Source organism: Sitophilus oryzae, unplaced genomic scaffold, assembly GCF_002938485.1.
Source record: "Sitophilus oryzae breed Bouriz unplaced genomic scaffold, Soryzae_2.0 scaffold_1297_pilon_pilon, whole genome shotgun sequence".
Classification (NCBI taxonomy): Eukaryota; Metazoa; Arthropoda; class Insecta; order Coleoptera; family Curculionidae; genus Sitophilus; species Sitophilus oryzae.
In genome coordinates, this window is record NW_022145945.1 from 9,062,627 (window position 1) to 9,082,517 (window position 19,891).

General features: G+C 30.5%; 1 protein-coding gene across 2 annotated transcripts in view; it reads right to left on the reverse strand.

The window, feature by feature from the left end:
- Window positions 1–8,081, reverse strand: part of LOC115874713 (alpha-actinin, sarcomeric) — a 100,626-nt gene extending 92,545 nt beyond the window's left edge. The window contains exon 1 of one of the 2 annotated variants that reach the window (XM_030889958.1): window positions 7,709–8,081. In XM_030889958.1, coding sequence (XP_030745818.1) covers window positions 7,709–7,828 — 120 coding nt within the window. In that variant the 5' untranslated portion in view covers window positions 7,829–8,081. The remainder of the gene's footprint in view (window positions 1–7,708) is intronic. The other variant, XM_030889957.1, reaches the window with a different exon arrangement.
- Between the last annotated feature and the right edge of the window lie 11,810 nt (window positions 8,082–19,891).

Genomic DNA, 19,891 nt, shown 5'->3' on the forward strand with positions numbered 1-19,891 from the left:
GAAAAATAAAGGTGAGTTTTTTCTAGAAATATAGAACAATTTTTAAATTACAATAAAAGCTACCTAAATTGGAATTTACCTGGTATAGCCTAATATGTAGTTAAATTGTACTATTGTACTTCAAATCAAATTAAAACTCGATCCAAAAAGTTATACAGGGTGAGACAAAATTAATATTGAACATTGGTCACCTTTAAAAGCATGTTACTCTTTTATTTTAAATGGAACACCCAGTATGTTATTCCGATATTCAATGGAGAATGCATGTCTCTTCAAAATACTATTAAGGTTGCCTACCCCTCAAACAAAGATTTTCCTAGATATTTTCATTTACATAATTAGTTAAATTAAAATTAAAGGTTAGAATGATATAGATCAGGTCGAACTGGAACCTTGATCCATGAAGACTGAAGTAACTCCGGACCCGATTCTTTTAAAATACTGGATTACCCATCTCTAAATACTACGCCAGTAAAAGTTGAACAACATTTCTTCTAAAATACGATATTCACTGGTCCAATGCGTAACTGTTGTAAGCATTGTCAATATTTACTGTATTTCCGACTTTTACAACACTAATACAAATCATTATTTTATATGACATATTGTGCATATTTATTTTGACCTTGCATCAGTCAATAATAAAGTGAAATCCTCTAAAACTTGGACTGTAAAATCATATCGGAAAGTTCGTTGTGCGGAAATTCCTTACTATCTGGTCTAGAAGTATGAAATTCTGCAGAAAGAATAATTTAGTGAAGAACACTTAGAAGAGATTCTTGAAATTCATCAACTAAATATGTAAGTTATAAAAAATGTAAAAAATTATATAAAACTTCGATTATACATACAAAAATTGGCACAAAGGTTCCTTTAAAAGGCATGAGTTAATTATTTGGACAAACCGAATTTAGGAAATCTGAGAGAGTAGAATGGGGTATGAAAGTTTGCTGTGCGAAAATTCATTACTATACATCTAGAAGTATAAAATGTTATACAAGGGTTTATTTATTGACATCAATAATATGCACAAAATATTTCTTCTTCCAACCATTCTTGGGCGATAAATAATAACCTATAAAGAGAGAATTAGTGCTCTTAAAATTCTTACATTGATGTCTTTTATTTAATTTAAGGTGAAAAATTAAAAAATAGAAAAAAAAGAAGAGCTAGTAATTGATAATAACATAATGGATTTTAAATACATTTTTATTTATTTGTTTTAATACGCAAATATGATATTTTGAAATTGGTGAAACGACAGAGAGATAGGATAAGTTGATTAATACCTTTTTTATAATAATCCTAATATCATCTATCATTATTCTGATTCTAGTAGTATTTATAAATTCTAATTCTCGTTCTAATTATATCAGATTCTGTATAATTAACCTAAAAAAAGACAGTAGATATGAAAAAAAGTTTTAAATAGATTTGACAACAAATTCATCGATCATCGGTAGTATTTGTGCCAGAAATGTGACAACCAGATGGAGATATCTGGAGCAATAATATATACTATAATCTCACTCTTGAATATTCTTAACATATTTTTACCGTACTTGTCACAACTTTCTTAAATTCAATTTTTTTGTACATTCGGTATTTTATTATGTTGGCATTGACCACTCAATAAAATGTTTTAATCCGCAGAAATTCAGGCTACAGTCTTATATTTCTGTTACAATTAACATAGATTCGAAAATAGTACCGAATACAACACATACAACTTGAATTTATTGCGCAAACAAAACAATAAAAATAGATGGAAGCACATTGTCACAAATGCTTTTATTAAAATTTTTAGTTTGGATACCGTATAATTTATCTGTTAAACATTTAAAACAGTTCAATTTAAACTGAAAGTAATTTTGTTTCTTCGAACTTGATTTCAAGATAATCTTTTGGGTTTGGTACTAGAAAAACCTTGGATGTGACATTAAACTGAGTTTCTATAGATATAGTTCATATTATTAAATACAGTGTTAAGACAAAAAGTTTACAAGAAAATAAAAACAATTTATCTTCTAGAATAGTTTTATTTTTAGAAAAAATAGATAATTTTCCTATAACTAAAAATTTATAAAAGTGTTTATCTACACTTTGAACATATATGATATACCGATCATAAAAATTTGTAATGAAAATCTACTAAAAATTACTCTACACTTAAAAGAAAACTGATATCACACAAGTACTTAAAAAATTACTTAAACTGCTGTGACTTAAATCAGTCATGATTAGAAATTACACAACAAATGAAATATTCGCTAATAAATTGCATTTCTGTAAGAAAAAATAGATTTTAAAGTATAAATAATTAAATAAAGTTGTAAAGGTTCAATCGTAAGTCACAAATAAATTAAGTAAACAAATACGAGCTTTCTATCAGCATGCATTCAATGTTCTTTATCTAAGTTCTCCATTTCAAATTGCAGATTTAAATATAATTATTCAATTTTTTGGTAGTAGGTACTAATAATTAGTCAGAAAAAGTAAACAATTGAGTGCAATGAAATAAAGAGAAAAAATATTGTTTCAACAAATGTTTAAAAATCTTCAAAATTATTGTAGTTTTATGTAGTAGCAGAAATTCTCAATAAAAGTTTCTTGGAATTAGTGAAGTTTGGTAAATATTGGAAATTAATATAGTTTGACATGTCTTAACCTCAAAATCTTCTTAGTATGAGGGAGGAAATATCACATATTCCGCAGATATTTTGTGTTAACAACATAAAACCCTGGAAAAATATACTGGAAAGGAAAAAGTAAACAATTAATTGATTATAATAGGTAGGTACTTTAACTGATAGTGTGTTTTAGTCGATGACAAGTTAGACAGTTGTAAATAAATAATAAACATAAGTTCTAAAGGCCGAATGAGACAATACATGGAACGATGCCAAAAAGCAAAAAAACTGATAATCTTTATTAACATTCATAAAAAAATATTGCAAAGAAATCTGATTTATTTTCAAGTTGGCAAAAATAATTAGGATACGTCGATTTGGCTCAGGTGTTTCAGTTGCGTATCTGATATTTTTGTTATTTTAAATAATAATAATAACCTATCTATTCATATTTTATTTTCTCAATATTTCTAATTACTAATAACGTTATAACATATCAAGATTCAACTTTTAATTGGCATTAAATATCCTACACAATTTTGCTAATAAAAGGAAAAAAGGTAGTGGCGCACATGTTTTTTTTTAGAATAATATTCCAGTGATAACCTATATGCACGTCCCTGGTGAATTTGTCGACACTTTTTTAGCATTAAAATATGTAGCACTCATAGTAACTTTCACCCTCCAAATTTCATTCGACTCGCTAAAAACACTTGGAAAAACATTACCATAACTGACAAAAAAGAAAACTTTAACCCCCTGTAGCTACGAAACAAAGCAGCATCGGACCCATGTTGATATGAAAAATAAATCAAAAATATTTTTACGTGAGGAATCTCCCCACGAGAGATGGCACATGTTTTTTGAAATACCCTGTATAAAGTATTACTACTAGCCTATTTCTAGTAATATAAGTTATTTACAATAACAAAGTAATTTCTCATAAAATGATGATATTAAATAACTGAAATACGAGTATTTTACAGCATGATTTTACAAAAAAAAATGTTCCGTGAAATACTCGGAAAGAAAAAATAATACGTGTCAACGAAAAAAAAACACATTCGCGGTAAGCCGGCCCTGGGGTCAGCGAAAAAAAATAGCCGGGGAGCCCGTAGAGCTGACGTCGTCGATTTTTACCCGTTACATCACTGGATTTATTTCAAGGATCCCGAAGCGGTGGATCGTGCCAAAAATAGACTCACAGATAAAATTACAAAAATCAGATGGAGACGAAACAAACAACGCCCGAGATATTAATAAGGAGGAAAAAAAGAATTTTGGACGAGGCCGACATCGAGATCAACACATTCTTGAACGGTTGTACCGTACGAAATGAAATTCCTCGATTTGCTCATTTTTTATCAAATTCCAGCTGCTCTAGCTACGTAGAATCGTTAATAAATTCTAGAAAACAAGTAGGATCAAACGGTGTAAAAGGTAATATCAGACACAGCTACTTTTGATGCGCAATTTTTTTGCAGCCGCTGCAAATGTTGCATACAGTGTTCATACACTAGCAGAAAGTAGCCCAAAAAAGTTGCAGGTCGACACTGCATACTTTTCATATATTCACACCAAAGCGCTACTTTTGGAACATATTTTGGTAGCCGCAGCCTTGGAGGGGCAACATTCAACAGTACACCACCCACAGCTCAAGGTATCGTGTGTGTACCTTTTGGGAGATGGTTGTAGTTATAGTTTAGTAAAATTCCCATTTTGTTTTGTAGGTTTAGTAGAAAATAATTCCCATTTTGTTTTGTAGGTTTTGTCTGCTCCGCAACCAGATTTGGAACTTTTCATTTTTGAACGTTCTTTCGAATATTGTGCACGCAACGTGTGAATGTTCTTTTTTATGTCTTCATCGGGCATATATAATTCAGAAGAAATTTCCGAAATAGCGGCTCGTCTTTTCGTTTGGTTGTAAAACTAGTAACTACTCCAGTAACTAGACTTTTGATCAATATTATTGATCAAAAGCAGCAAAAGCTTTTTCTGGATATTTGTTTGATTTCTTTACATTTATTTTGTTACTTTTGAGTTGTGACTAAAATTTAAAAATATACATTCTATTAAGTTGTCTCATCCTTACGTTTGTTTCAATATGACTCCTATGTGTGTCGCAAAAGTTAAATATTTCGCATTGTTAAATGTTGTTAAATGTTTCTAACATGAAAATTGACTGAATATAAGATTCCAGTATTTTTATTTGAAAGTCTGATTTTTTACCAATAAATATGGCATGTCCCATTTTTCACCACGTAACCCTATCGGCGATTTCATTCTTCATAAAAAAAAGTTTCATAAAATCTGTTAATCGGGTAGATTAGTTTATCATCCCTGAATTTGGATCCAACCGTTGGCAAAAAAAAACAGGAAAGAAAAATGTCAACGAAATGTCAACGCGACCGCGACAGAGTTTTAATATGGCTGACTGTCAGTGGCGTCCTAATTTTATTTTAAATCTGTTAATATATAAAGTTAGGTAATTAATTCTAAACTTTGGTAAGGTAGACTGAATAATGTCAAGAAATGTCATAAATTATTAGAACTGTAAAAAAATGTATTTAATCAAAAAATAAATATGTTAAAGCACTTTCATGTCTTCGTATTTTCATTTTCATTCTTGTCAATTTTTCAACATTCTTTTTTTGTTATTACTAGGCTTATAAAAATTTTATATTTTGAGACAATGTCGAAAAGACAAGTTTTGAAAAAAACAAAATTCTGATTGAATGACTAGAAAGATATACAGTTGCCAAAAAATTGTTTATAGGCTCACTGCTGTAACAAACATCTATTATTTTTTTTAAAGTCAATAATCTGGTTAAATCTATTAGTTAGTTTGGCAAAAAAATAGTAGATCCAAAGAGTAAACAAAAAAGTAAATCTACAGTTAAAAATTATGTTACTTAGAACAAATAATATCTACGTTGTATAAAGGTTTCTATTCCTTCAAAATCGTCCCAATGTTAACACTTCAATATAGACCCCCGAACTTCTTAAAATACATCTTACAAAACCACTGAATATATTATAACTACAATAGGTTTTCAACCCTAAACGAGTTACGCATATCGTCAAACAACATTAATGCATTGAGAAATTCTGATTTACAGGGGTACAAAGAAAGCAAATAGTATTTTATTTCATAAATTACAGTAGTTAAATTGAAGAAAATTAAAAAAAATGTAACTAACACACCACCTCATTAAGTAGTAAGGATTGATTACTAAATCTAATTACTAAATCGAGCTACAAATACATTTTTCCTAAAATCTTAAATATTTTTAGACCTATACAGGGTGAGTCTTAAATAAGTGTAAATATTTTTAAGGGTAGTATATTTAGACCCCAGAAACACACCTATGAGGTTTTTTTTCGCAAAAATAGATTTTTGAAACTTTGGAAATTCTTGAAAAAAAAATTGGATATTTTTTTAATTTTTAGTTAAAAAAAGGTAATATTTTCATAATTTGGCAACATAGGTAGTAGATTAAATTTACAAGAAAGAAATCCCAAAAAAAATCCAGCGGTTCTCAAAATTTAAACCAAAAATAAATTCTTTTTGTAATTTTCAAAGTAAAATATCTCGGTTATTTTGGACTTAAAGGGAAAATATAGTTTTTTATCGAGGTCCACGAGCCCTGAAAATTCAACTCACCCTGTATATTAATCATCTATAATAGCAACAATTTTTGTCAAACTTATAACCCCCTATTAAAATTCACAAATGACTGTAATCGAACTTGAAAAATCAATAATAAAGAAGTATTACTCTAATTTCAACTTAATTAAAAATAAAATTCAATTTTTTGTAAAGTTTTTGTTTGTTTTAAATATAGTTATTTACCCTTGATGAAGGGTGTTATAACCGTAAAACACACTATTAAGTACGCCACTGGAAGCAAATGTCCTTGAAGCTACAATTAAATCCCAGTTTGCCCTTAAATGGATTATCGTTCTTTCTTTTGCTTCAATTCATATCTGTCCCGACGACAATAATTTTCCGAAATTGCAGTTGAACGGCCTTAAGGACCAGCGCAAACCGGCCACATTGGGTTAGGTTAAACCGCAACCAACATAACAATAGAGTCTTTAGTCAAGCCTCCAAGCAATATCACAAAACTATACCTAAGTTTTGCATCATTTTATCTTAATACTGATATTTATAATCATTTTCGAAAAATCAGCACCAACAAGACAATAGAGGCATGACATGATTTTCATTCATGACGTCACAAAAGTAGATCTAATTTTATATTATGAAAATATTGAAAAACAACTTCAATACTAGAGTTGAGAACAATATTTGCTAAACAGTTTTCTTACACAAATAGGTATTAGCCATTAGCCAATATGAATAACACTTTAAGAGAGTTTTTCTAAATTAAAACTTCTAATCAATTTTTATTTGATAATGTTTTTAATTAACAAGTTGACAATAATTGTAAATATTTACAAAAGTAATTTCGGTATATGTACTAATTGTAAAAGTTTACCTACCGGCAAATTTGTTATAAATGATTTTTATTAGGCACATAAAATTTTGACATTTTGATGATAAAGGTATTCATGGACGTATCAGATTCCATTACTGACATAATTTATAATTAAACTTAGTAAGGGAAGACAGTACATTTGAAAACAGTAACTTTGATTGTGGTAAGATGTTATAAATATATAAATGAACGTTCTTTAAATAATTGGATAGATCCCATTCAAATGTACTTTAATAAAAAAAACCACACACATTTCTACTAACCCAAAAAGATGACACAATTTGGATCTGGTTACTTTATACAGTTCTCTTCCTTGTTATTTTTGCAGCCAATTAATACATCCTTGCATATATTACGATAGCAGAATTATAGCTTAGATCTAAAGCGCGACTAGGAGGATATTTAGTTATTATTCTTGAACAATTAGTAATAATTTACTCAATGTAAAACAGAAACTTTAATGGTAAAATTGGGCAAACTAACATAGATTAAAACAATAAGTTGATGTTTAAAAGGATCGTGGGTAAAACGAAATTAGTTCTGTTATGATTCGTATCGATTGCATTCAACCCTTACCTTTTTCTGTTGTTTCTCCCAGGCAGGGTCCAATAAGCCTTCCCTTTCCCACTCCTCCTCCTGTTCCATGTAGCCGTCCACGAAGGGGTCGATGCTGTTATAGCCGTCCGTTTGTATCATGGTTGTTGTGGTAGGTAGTGGCTACGTTACTCCCCGGTTGTCCTATCGTTTGTTTGGTGGTACGTACTGTCCCCGTCCCCCCGGGGTGGATGATAACGCGAAAAATGAGAGCAAAAAAACGAAAAGGGTGTTTGTTTGGTGGTCGTTCGTTCGTCGTCGGCAGATGTAACGCGAGAGATGCTGCGCGCACTAGACGCGAACAGGCTGGTTGCACTGTACGGGGCCCCTCTGCTAGCCCGACACTGGTGAGCCAGGCGACGGCGGCGAAACGGAGGCTCGAGCCACTGATGGTGCAGCGCGACGTTGCCGATACCAACGCGCCTTTGGAAGCAGCAATACAAGAGCCCTTAATCTAAACCATTTCTAAGCCCATTTATTGTAGATCCGTTATGAGCCAAAAGATATTTTTGATTTTTAGAATCTGTCCTGGCCTGTTTGGTAGAGAGAGTACAACAGACTGCAACACTTCTCCTATGCACCCTTCTGCAACCTTGCCCTAGAGACACACTTAAAACATCCTAATTTAGATAAAAGCTAGTGCCAAAGCTAGTACCTTCCACAAATCGCCTATATAACGGGCCTATACCTTATTATATACAGGGTGTTCGGTGTTTCTTAATGACATGCTAACATTTAAGAGGGTTATTCTTGGACCTATTCTAAGAAAAAAACTTCATATGAATGTATGTCCTCTGTCCTAAACATCTTAACTTCTGAGAGATGGTGTTAAATTTTCTAAAAAAATGTTTTTCCATAATAACTCTGATTTTATTATAGATATCTTTATGAAACTTCATACACGTCTTCTATGCATCAAAATACCTTTTTTATGTACAAAGAATTTTATTTATTTCAACCAGTGCCGTCCGTATGGGTTTTACATTGAATATTTTTGGAGAAAAAAGTGGTACACCACTGACTTCTCTTAGAATAAAAATTATTTCCAAAATCTCCATTCATTTCTAAACATTTTTTGTTGATTAATTTTTTTATCCGAAATTTCTCGCCCTGTATCTGAAAAGTTAAGACGTAAAAAAGATATGAACTTTTTTCCTAGAATAGGTCCAAGAATAACCTCCTTAAATATTAACATGTCATTAAAGAACGCCCTGTATATTATAGGTTACTTTATTCGATAGAAAATTACACTCTGAATAGAATGACAAATCATGTCAACGTTTCTAAAATAGCTATTGTTACGATAATATTTCGTTAATTACATCTCGTTTTATATGTTATATTGATATACAGGGTGTTCCAGGCTGAGCGTGCATTAGAAGTTTCTAGAGAACTATAATATCTAGATCGGAGATTTTTTGCATATCGTTGTTTTACAACGAGATCTATCGATTAATAATATTTTCAATATGGCGGCACTTCCGGAAATACCGGAAGTTGACAACAACCTTCATATTTTAAATAGGTGCTCCCATTTTTTATTATGTACTTAAATTCTCTGTAAAATTTTATGAATTATGATATTAAATACTCTATATCTAACATTAACCGTTTTTGAGAAAAAAAGATATTTAAAATTTTTGCACGAAAAAAACTGCCTGTCAAAATTATGTGTATAGCCTAAACGCCAAATTTAGTGATTACCACAGCCACTAAGCTATAAAGAGAAGATATGTGGCTATCTATTTCAAAAATGAAATTGTTCGAATGTCAAATACTAATGACCGCAGCTGTCATGGAATTGAGCGATTAAAAAATTATCATAAATAATTTTTTTTAAATGGAAACCCCCTTTTTTTATTTCACTAGTGAAAAGGCTTTTCAGTTCGTTACTTTTTGACTATTCATGTTCCTATGCTTAACATTAATTGTTTTTAAGTTATTTAAGATTTAGTTTTAAAGCGTATATTTTTCTTGATTTTAAACAGCAGCCTATGACTTTAAACGGCAAGTGATGTAAAACAAATACGCTGTACTTAAACTACCGTTAAACGGTAGCCTACTGAAATGCCGTTAATAGATATGACGTCGTTGATGTGACGCACTTGACGGCTTTTTAAAGCTTGACAATGATTTGCAAAAAATCTCCGATCTAGATATTGTGGTTCTGTAGAAACTTCTAATGCGCGCTCAGCCTGGGACACCCTGTATATTCTACAGAATTAATATTTGAATACGCGTTTATTATGTGTATAGTATCGTAGTAGAGTTGAAATTGATTGGTATTGATGGTATTTTTTTGGCTGCTATAGCAATAGCTGTCCTACTGGTCTCTGTTCTCATTTCTCATGCTTCTTGAAAATATACGACGATCTTCTAAATGTCATTTTCTTAATATTTGTTAATTATAAAGTAACGACGTCACAGTAGAATGACATATTAAAAACAACTAAAACCTCAACGACAACTTTTGGGGTCTATAAGATCGATAGCGAATAGCGAAGAAAGGTCTTTGTACAACGGGCAACAGTCTGTCAGTACTTCTTACAAAAAAAAATAAAAAACGTACGACGATATCGTTATAGACTTTTTGACTTTCAACGCAAAAGTCCAGAATTAGACTCCAAAATATCAGAATATTTAGGTACAAGCATATGTATATAAAAACTTCAAGCTCGGCCGCTTTGGCACAAGCCAGGCTTTGTATCAGGCCGGTTGCAACATCTTTCCAGTTCAGTGGCGTACATTTCAAAAAGTTCGTGTTTTTTTATAATAAATATATTATTAAATTAATATTTGATTATTTTAATGTATGCATATTAGGGATATTAGTAATAACAGGGTTCCGTATGAAATATAGAGGATTCGTCATTATAAGTTCTAAAACCTAAAAATAAAATCTAAAAATATTCTATTTTAGAAATATTCAGGATGACTAATTTTGCAAAAAAGGAATTTTTCAGATATTTATATATCACAAAAAATGCTCCTCCAGTATGGTGAAATACGATAGGTCAAAGCAATCAAAACTGGTATTTTTTAAAAATAAATTAAAGACAGTATGAGTAAAAAACAACAGAGCCGGACTAAAATGAAAAAAAAATCAAATAAGTATTTTTGTAATAGGTTAATATTTTTAATGTTATCACTAATTTAATAATTTATGTTTTACTATTTTTCATGTTATCACTATTACAAATATCAATTATTAATATTTGGAATAAATAGGTTTTAAGTAAAAAATGTTTAAACGAAAATTCCTAATTAATGAGAATACATATAATAATACATATAATAGTATACATTCCCTCATTTATAAACCTTATATAATTTATATAAACTTTGTGCACTATTTTACCACTTACTTAATACAAATAGAAATTGTTAAGATAATAAAAGAAAAAAAAATCTTTAATTATAATAGTAATAACATGAAAAATATTAAAACGTAAATTATTAAATTAGTAATAACCTTGAAAATATTAACCTATTACAAAAATACTTACTGATTCAGATAAGTATAATACTAGGAGTATTACTTTTGCTCTTTACTTTTTATTACTCTCATCAAAGTCATCTATTAATAGAAAACTTAACTTTTCATTTTAAAAATTCTCTAGAAATAGGAAAACAATCTGTTATAAATTCCTTATTTTAGCTCATGGGGATGACCTAAAAAAATACTTAAAAAAATATTTAGATAGGAAAGCATCAAAATAAAATAAACCTTTTTAAACATTTCCTGTAGCTTATTTTGATCAGTTGACAGTTACTAAATTTAAATAACGATTTTCTATTTAAGCTAGATATAAAAAAAAAATTAATTTTTTTTTCTTGACATCCCACGTAAAAGTATTTTAAGTGTCAGTATATTCGGGATAAGCCATGACATGACTACATCGATTTATTCGGTATACTTTTATCTAAAATTATTTTACTAGTACAGTTTTACTTATATTTTACATATACAGATTGTTAACTGGACAGTTACTTATAGGGGAACAGAATGGCAACACTGCATATTGAGAACGCATGCACTTATAGGGTTTTTTGCCGAGTGGGCCGAGGTTGCCATATTTCAACCATAAAGCTCTTGCCACGAGTAATAAACAAAATTAACAACCTGTATGTGTATTTTTGAAGATACAAAACATCCGCTCTATGTTGCGTAGAAAATATATGTTACATATTTCAAATTCTTATTAAGTTTGTATACTCATATAAACTGCTACACTAGTGTAACTGCCTTCCAGCATTATCAGCATAGACAAACTAACAAAAGCGCTTTTGTTAGTTTGTTTATGATTACCAGTAAGGAATCAGCAAACGAAGAAGTCGATCTCAACAGACAGAAACCAGGAACCACGAAGCATACGATGCTTCCTGGTTTCTGTCTCTTATTATTTTTAATTGTACTTTCTGTCGCGCATTATTAGAAATAAGACGAAATTCCTTTTGATTTCAAACCAAATCAAATACCAACTTATTCTTATCGGCTAAAATGTTATTCAATTAATTTTTAGTTTTGCGAAATGATAATTAATTATTCATTTCGTATTCATTCATAATATTTGAGTGTATGATAGTTTTTCCTTGTTTTGTTGAGTATGGTTTAATTGCTTTAATTATATAATATACAATCATTGTTTTTTCCAAGGTTTTTTCAAACATTTACAATAAGATATCTAATACATAAATAATTATAAAATAAGTTCATTATGTATATGATATGTTACTTTCACTTTAAATTTATTTGGGTGCAATTTAAGAATTCTATGGACATAAGTATGTACAGTATGTCCCCGGATTGTGTTTACAAGAGGAAAAACTTTTTTATTATTCACATTTTCAGAAATTATATTACCATAGAAACGCGTTTTGATTTTTAGGATTAGGAAAAAAAAATAACTATATTTTTATGTTTTTTTTTCAATTTTCTCTAAAACAGTATGGAAATTTGGAAAAGTATAAACGTAATTAACCGTTTTAAAACAAGCAAAAATTTTTATCTCAAAATAACAGTAATAAGAAAGTTTTTCCTCTTGTAAATACAACACGGGGACATACTGTATAATTAAAAAGTATATTTTTTAACTTACTTCGCAATTACCAATATTTATTGTGTTTAATGATGTGATTATAGTGCAACAAATCAGGAAAAAAATCTACAGATGACATCCAAACACAATTTGCTTATGAATTGAAATGACAAACAAAACTGCCACTTTCAGGGATCCTGTCGATGAACAGACTATAGTCAATCTCGAGTGCTTTTGATTTTATATTTCTGCAAATAATGTTAATAAAAATATTAAATATATTTTGTATTTATACACCAGATTGTACAGGGTGAGTCAACGATAGAGTAAAGTCCATTATCTCATTTGTTTAGAGGTTTACAAAAAAGTATTAAATATAAAAGTTATAGGGACGGTTAAGATACACATTTTAAAATTATTATAGAGTATACAGGGTGCTTCAAAAAAGTGTGGCGAATATAACATATGTTTTTTTAAATGGAACACCCTATTTTTTATTTTATTTTTCGATTTTGCGTAAAATTCCATAACTTTTTTATATATAATGTTATATACTTAAAATTAATAGTTTTTGTAATATTTAAATTTGTTTAAACAAATGTTAGATTGCAGTGTGATAAAAAATTGTCGGTTATGGCATTGTTTCTGAACTTGGACAACTAAAATTTGGTAGGAGAATTTTATAGAGGTATAGAAAAAGATCTGTGTAAAGATATTTTAGTTAGATGCTACAGGGTGTTCAAAATATATTTATGAATTTCAACTACTTAAAATTAAAAAGTTTAAATTTTTCTAAATGGTACACCCTATATATTATCATTTTTTCTGATAGATTTTACAAAACTCTTCAACTTTTACTAAGTATGTCATATACCGATTTTTAATAGTTTGCGATTTATTCCAATTTTTTCTATTTTTACAATATTTTTAATACAATTACGCTATACCATCATAGTTACCATGACAAAAAGTGATAATTATCAAAATTTCTTGTCTGTTAAGCAAGTTAAGGACAAAATTTGAATTTTAATTTAATTTGTTGTAATAAGAAGAAATTGTAGAGATAATAGTTACAGATTTTCCTGAAATGAATTAGTCAATATGACTGATATACACGAACAAGCCAAGAAAAATATATTTTTTGGTTCAGTACTATATATTATATGTATAGTACTTTGCTAAGTAGTATAAGAATAGATGTAGATTATCTAGAAAATATCTTCAGTGTGTAATGGGACGGTTTCGCCGCAGTAGTAATATTGGCTTTACCAAATGAATTATAAACCAGAATTACTACGAGAAAAAAACTTTACTGTATGTCGAAAAAAACTCCTATCAGTAGTCTTGAACAATTAGGTAATCTAGTATTATCTTAATCTGTGGCTATTCGCCCCTACGCGCGACGGAAAATCCAAGTGTCCTCTTTTATACCAAGAAATTCACGACTGCGATTTTGGTTTATTTGAGTAAAGTTAATTAATTTTAACTAATACCAGCAATTGTAACTAATTATTAAGCTATTTGTTGAAGTTAAGTAATAAATAGTTTGTTTTGTCATGGCAACTATGATTTCATAGGGTAATTGTATTAAAAATATGGGTAAAAATAGAAAAAATTGGAATAAATCGCAAACTATTAAAAATAAATATATGACATGCTTAATAAAAGTTAAAGAGTATTGTAAAATCTATCAGAGAAAATGATAATATATAGGGTGTCCCATTTAAAAAATTTGAAATTTTTTAATTTTTAGTAGTTGAAATTCATAAATATATTTTGAACACCCTGTATCATTTAATTAAAATATCTTTATATATATCTTTTTTGTCATTTCTATAAAACTCTCCTACCAAATTTGGTACTCCAACTTCAGAAACAATGGCCCCACTGACAATTTTTTACCACACTGCTATTTAACATTTGTTTAAACAAACTGAAATATTACAAAAACTATTAATTTTAGGTATATAACATTGTATATAAAAAAGTTATGGAATTTTACACAGAATCTAGAAATAAAATAAAAAATAGGGTGTTGCATTTAAAAAAACATATGTTATATCCGCCACACTTTTTTGAAGTACCCTGTATACTCTATAATAATTTCAAAATGTGTATCTTAACCTTACCTATAACTTTTATATTAAACATTTTTTTGTAAACCTCAAAACAAATGAGATAATGGACTTTATTCTATCGTTGACTCGCCCTGTACAATGCACATCTGTGAGCTAGTCTCTATAGTCAGAAAATGTGCCTTCCTGTTTCTTGTTGTCTCTTTTTTTGCGGAAAACGTCAATGTAATCTAACAATTTCCAAGATTCTTTTTTGCTTATAGTTAATCGATAAATTCCATAGGGTTTTTTTAAGGGGATATTTTGTTATCTATATTTGAATGTTCTATTATCTAGCCTTTATAAACCAATATATTAAATAAACAATAAATTCCAGTAAATTTATAAAACATAAAAATAAATCAATAATCAAACGGTGCAAAAACTTGACAAACGGTGAAAGTAAGAAAAAATAAAAACAGTTAACGATTTTATAGATATGTTCTTAAATAATTAGCTAACATAATATGCAATTTGACTTGTTAATATTTGCGATATTCATTCAGTAACACGTGATAATTGTGATGGTCTTATAAGGTGTTAAAATTGATGTTCTGTGTGATCTTAACAAATAGAGAAATAAGCTTGTAAGGGTTTTTATAAAAACCCTCATTAAAATAAATACAAAGCAAAGAAATTTATATAAATATTATTTTATAATGTCCATTGGCGTAGGTACTGGGTCGCCCCCAGACAAATTTTAAATTTTGACTGAATTATGACTCTTGGCTAAATATTAATTTTGATTTACTTATATGATGTAGTAAAAATAACTTTTTCTAGTTTTATTTGATTAACATTATTTTGTTTTATTCAGAAAATGTGTGCTAGTTTTTATTTTTTTAACGCTGTAATGGTCAATAGTCAACGCTAAAAGCGCGTTTCCATTTTTTGTCGGCATTTGCCGATAAGCCGGAATGCAAAGACGAGTAAAGGAAACGCTTGGAAAATGCCGATCGGCCTGTACCAATTGAAATGTTTGCCATTATTTGTCTTTATATTTCGGTCTGTTTAGATCGGCAAAAGCAGGCAAATGAAAACGCGCCTTAACAGGGCATTGTAAGCTGAAAAGGCATCTAAAACTAAAGGGATTGACAGACGAGCCATGTACAGGGTGGGTCAAATTCGACGCTTTTAAATGGAAACACCCTTTTCTATAGGAGATAGACAAAAACTAATATCGGTGTCTGGAGCTCAATTTTTGTCAAAAACATGATGGTGAAAATTGCATATCGATATCTGTTACCGTTTCGGAGTTACGGAGTTAGAATTTAATGGTTAACGTATAATTTTTTTAAAATTAATAATTTAAGAATTATAAACAGAAAATTTGATTTTTTTATATGGGACATCCTGTATATTTTCAATTTATTGATAAGAATTTAAAATTACCTTTCCAAAAATATAACACACTTGATATTTTGCTCGATTCCTCTTCGAGATATAGAGTACATATATAAAAATTCGCTCGCTTTTAACAAGTAGGCTTTGAACGGCACCGGCTGTAATGCAAAAAAATTCTAGCTGTGAGCATCAATTAAAACGAAAATAATATTTGCTATGAGAGATGCAGAATTTTATAACAATTTCAAATATATTTAACCAACATCAACACATTTAAACTATACCTAATAACAATAAAAAGAAATAGCAAACCAAGACATGAGATTTTGCTACAGGTGTTCGACATATCGACCGTCTTCTGTTATGGACAGACGGGGCAGTTTTTAGACAATTCGCGCGGAATTCATTAACTCAGTGGGGGTGAAAGATACCCTCTCATAACTGCTAAGTATTTCTAATTATTCTTCCGCAAATATATCCATAGGATCAGATCCATGGGTCGCAGGCGGCCTCGACGGCCAACGGCTGGGATCTCGGTTAGCTATTCAATTATTCTTGAAATTGGCTGCAAAAATTTGCTGATAACTTCAGCGTTGAGAGGCGGTGCGGCGTCTTGCTGGAGAAAATATGTTTTCGAGAGAGTTCCATTAATCATCAATTAGGGGTCCAAAGCCTACTAGCACAGATAACACATAATCTTAATAATTATGTGTTATCTGTGCTACTAGTTAAAAGTGGCGAACTTTTAAAAATTCTGTATTTCGAAGGGGATTATAACAAAATATCAAGTGTGCTATATTTTCGGAAAGGTAATTTTAAATTCTTTTCAGTTAATTAAAAATATAGAGGGTGACCCAAATAAAAAATCAATTTTTCTGTTGATAACTTTTAAATTATTAATTTAAAAAAAAATTATACTTAAACCATTAAATTCTACGTAAAAAGGTGCTTTGGAAATGTTTAAATAGAAATACAAAATCTTCCATAGCAAAAAAGTTACAGCGATTTGTTAAAAATACACATTTTTTAAAAACACCCCGTAACTCCGAAACGGTAACAGATATTGATGTGCGGTTTTCACCATCATGTTTTTGATGAAAATTGAGCTCCAGACACCGATATTAGTTTTCGTCTAGCTCCTATAGAAAAGGGTGTTTCCATTTAAAAGCGTCGAATTTGACCAACTCTGTACAGTTTCTGACAATCTGAAGAAGAAGGGTAAAGCTGGCAAATCTGCCGTTCTCTGTAATAGACAACGATAGGTCATTAACAAAAAGCTATAAGTATGGTTCAGCCTCCAAGTGTTTCACCATCTTCCCCACAAAATCTGCATTTGATATTGTTTCTTAGCTTCAATCTAGTGAAGTGTTCATTGATGAGACAGTGCCCTGTTAAAAATCCCGTGACAGTCCCAATATTGTTCTTAATTAAATCAAAGAAAATCTTTTATTTTTCTCAATCGTAAGTTTTGAGAAATTTTTTGTCTTTTTTGTTTTTTTGTTTCGACCGTTGGAAGATTCCCATGGGGTGTTCCAGGTTTTGAGTTCCGCTTTAAGTTGGTTTTCACGTTTTGGAAGCAGAAGGGTTTTGGTCCAGATAGTGTTCGTTCCCTCCTATTTACAAATAATACCGTATGATCAAAAAAAAACGGCGTCAGCGATGGTTATGAAATAAAGATCGCTGTCATTATACACACATGGCCAAAATTATTGCATATAACGATATTTTTATTTTATTTTGGACCTAATATGATTCTTTTTATGTTTTTGGACATATTGGCTTACTACACGACTAACTAATATAAAATTAAAAATTTAAGTGCAACTAGGCTGTTATTATAATTTTATTTCATAATGAGTGAAAATCAACAAAAACAAATTTCATTTTAAACAGAAAATATTGAAAACAATTTTAATTATTTCTCACAATTAATAGTCTGTATTGCCTCCTCGAGCCTCAATGCAAGCTGTGAGACGACGTGGCATGCTCTCAATTAAGTTGTCCAGAAGATGTTGAGGAATGGCTTCCCATGTTTCGCGTGCAGCAATTTTCAATTCATTTAAGGTACGAGGGGATCATTCCTTTTGGCAATATGGCGTTTTAGCATGTCCCAAGCATGCTCGATCACATTCATATCTGGAGACAACGGTGGCCACCACAGTTTTCTAATATCCTCTTACTCACAAAATTCGCGAACCGCTAAAGTGCGATGCGGAGGAGCATAATCGTCTATGTAAACAAATTCATCTTCCACTGCCCCTCGAAATGAGAGGAATTCAAGCGTGCTCGTCTTCCAGATGCTCCCCAGACCAAAGTTCGTCGCGAGTCTGACACTAGGCCTATTCTTATTTCATCACTAAACATGACAAAATTCCAATTAGGTCTATTTGCTCTCATCTCCTCATCCCATTGTAGTCGCGTAATTTTGTGCTGTAAATTAAGCTTCGGAACACGTAGAGGCCTCCTTAAATGTAATCCTCTGTCATAGAGTCTTCTTGCTATGGTCTTTCTTGAAACATTTACTCTTTCAAGGCGAGCTAACTTATTTTTAATAGCAGTACTTGAAAGCAGGGGATTGCGTCGTGCAATTAGGAATGTTTGACGGTCTTGCAAAGCAGTAGTAACTCTCTATCTACCTCTTCCAGGCCGGTCTGTAACCTCGTTTGTCTCCCTGAATTTTTTTAATATTCGCGAAACATCGCTTTGGTTAACTTCTACAATTTCAGCTATTGCAACTTGCCGGTAGCTCTGTTGAGACAGTGTTACTATTCTGACTCTATTAAACTGTGAAATAATGTTTCTAAGCATTTTGAGGCAAAAACAATGGTCAAATTTCTTCTGAAACCCAAGAGAGCACAAATCGAAATGTGCAAGAATTTGTAATAATATTGGGTCAGAACGTTAAACATTGTTTATCATATCCATTTTAACAAAAAAATGTTTATTACAGATTATCAAAGCTATGTATAAAAAAAAAGATTCTTTAAATTCCTTTCCGTATATTTTTAAACGATATATGCAATAACTTTGGCCATGTGTGTAGGTATACAGGTTGTTAACTAGGCAGTTACTTATAGGGGAACAGAATGGCAACACTGCCTATTGAGAACGCATGCACTTATAGGGTTTTTTGCCGATTCCTCCCGTCGCGCGTCGCGTTGTCTATCGATGAGCGTGCCGAGGTTGCCATATTTCAACCATAAAGCTCTTGCCGCGAGTAATAAACAAATTAACAAACCTGTATGTAAAATTACATGGAGAATGTTATTGATCGTCAATTTCTTAGCCAACTGGACGCCATTTTTTTTGATCATACGGTATTATGATCAACCAGGAAGGTTTTTGCAGCATTGCGATGGTACGTAGCGATTGTTAGTGTATTCCTAAGAACGATTTACATAACATTTCCTTAATTAATTTCCATATAATAATTACATGCAATTATAAAACTAAATAAAAATCTAAGAAACTTGTAGAAATATTTCTCTTTAATATTACTAGACTAACAGATTTTTACAATAAATAGAGGTAGTTTTAAGGCAAAGGCTCTCAGTCTACAAATCCTTAAATACTAATCCGATATCTTTAACCATTTCAGCCGTAAATAAAACCACATTGTTTTCGTGGAAAAATATATATGTTGTAAAAAACTAGTAAAAACAAAAATC